Source organism: Heptranchias perlo, chromosome 11 (assembly GCF_035084215.1).
Source record: "Heptranchias perlo isolate sHepPer1 chromosome 11, sHepPer1.hap1, whole genome shotgun sequence".
Taxonomy (NCBI): domain Eukaryota; kingdom Metazoa; phylum Chordata; class Chondrichthyes; order Hexanchiformes; family Hexanchidae; genus Heptranchias; species Heptranchias perlo.
This window is the reverse complement of record NC_090335.1, coordinates 69,566,216-69,567,543: the sequence shown is the minus strand read 5'-3', so window position 1 is coordinate 69,567,543 and position 1,328 is coordinate 69,566,216. Positions and strand designations below refer to the sequence as shown.

The 1,328-nt window shown below is 50.1% G+C and overlaps 1 protein-coding gene across 1 annotated transcript in view; it reads right to left on the bottom strand.

The window, feature by feature from the left end:
* Positions 1–730: 730 nt before the first annotated feature.
* LOC137327019 (ATP-binding cassette sub-family G member 1) overlaps positions 731–1,328 on the bottom strand; it is a 43,133-nt gene continuing 42,535 nt past the window's right edge. The window contains exon 14 of the mRNA XM_067992397.1: positions 731–959. Within this exon, the coding sequence (XP_067848498.1) occupies positions 731–959 (229 nt within the window). The remainder of the gene's footprint in view (positions 960–1,328) is intronic.

Here is a 1,328-nt window from a genome sequence, read left to right as displayed (position 1 = left end):
TCTACCCATTGGGAAAGGCAGACCAAGGGGTCCCAACTTGGGACTAACACAACTCTCTCGTGGGGCGGGATGAGCCTCTGTATTGCTCTGTAACTAATTCTAAGTAGGCTTGCTACCTATTGCCAAGTCCAAAACCAGTCGGAGGCTTAAGGAGACCAGAAAGCAGAGAAACTGCACAGAGACCAAACTCAAAGCCATGGGTGGTACGGCGTGTTACACTCATCAGTCCAACATCCTGCTGGTGTAGAGCGAGGGGACTGACTTCCGAATCAAATGGTCCTCCCACCCCCCGCCCCTCTCCAAACCAAAGCCGGCCAGCAGCTTTTCTCCTGACCTCTGTCCTTTCCCTGACAGGACGCAGAGTCTGCAAAGAAAGACTGTTTTGTTCTCAACGTCCAGAAGACGTGTATCGATATTGTTGGGCGGCAGAGGTTTTCCCGCCCTGGCCGAGAGGACACCTGCCAGAGGAATGTGCCGAGAACACTTGGCACAACGTCAAAAATCAGACGTTTGAAAACTGGACATTTGCCGTCCGGGTGTTTTCCTTTGACTGCGGAAATGATCAGGTGACCAGACCTGAAACTGGGATCTGTCAAGAGCTCAGCACCAGAGGGGGGTTGGCCATCTTAATTCTGTGGCGGAGTGTCCCTGAGGTGCAAATGGGCACAATGTCACTGCAGTGAGACAACCTGAACTGTCTAACATTGGCGTCCAGTGGCATAGCCCTGGTTTACCTCTCAGCCCGGATCTTATACCTCAATACAAAATAGGCTATGAGACGCAAGGAGACAAAGAAGATCCCGAGGACGATGAAGTCCAGGTAAAGTTTGGCGTTTTCCACATCGAGCTCTTTCAAAATGGCCTGCGACTTCTGGAAGTGACACGTTTCATCCTTCTCGCAGTGAAGGTCTTCACGGTCCAGACCATAAATAGAAAGGATGACCCCTTCAAAGCCATATCTGTGGGGAGACAACGGTTCCTGTCAGTGTCTAGATGAGAGAAGGCAACGCAAGAACTTAGCAAAGCAACGGGGGTGGGAAAAGGCCATTTGGCCCATCAAACCCTACTCTTCTACAGATCAGGAAGCATCTAACCTCTCATGGACTCTACCCCTCCCATTTAAACTCCCATAGTTCTTGAGTGACCAAGTGAAACTCCCCTGATCCCAATCAAGTGAAACTGAAGAATATTTATAGCTCTTTACATCTCCACTGTTCAACCTTGGCCTGCCGTCCTCCTCAAGCAACACAGAAACCATTGTGTCCTGTGCAGTATTTTGATCATCTCAAACTCTACGTGTCCCTATAAGCACCAGCCCCTTTCACAAC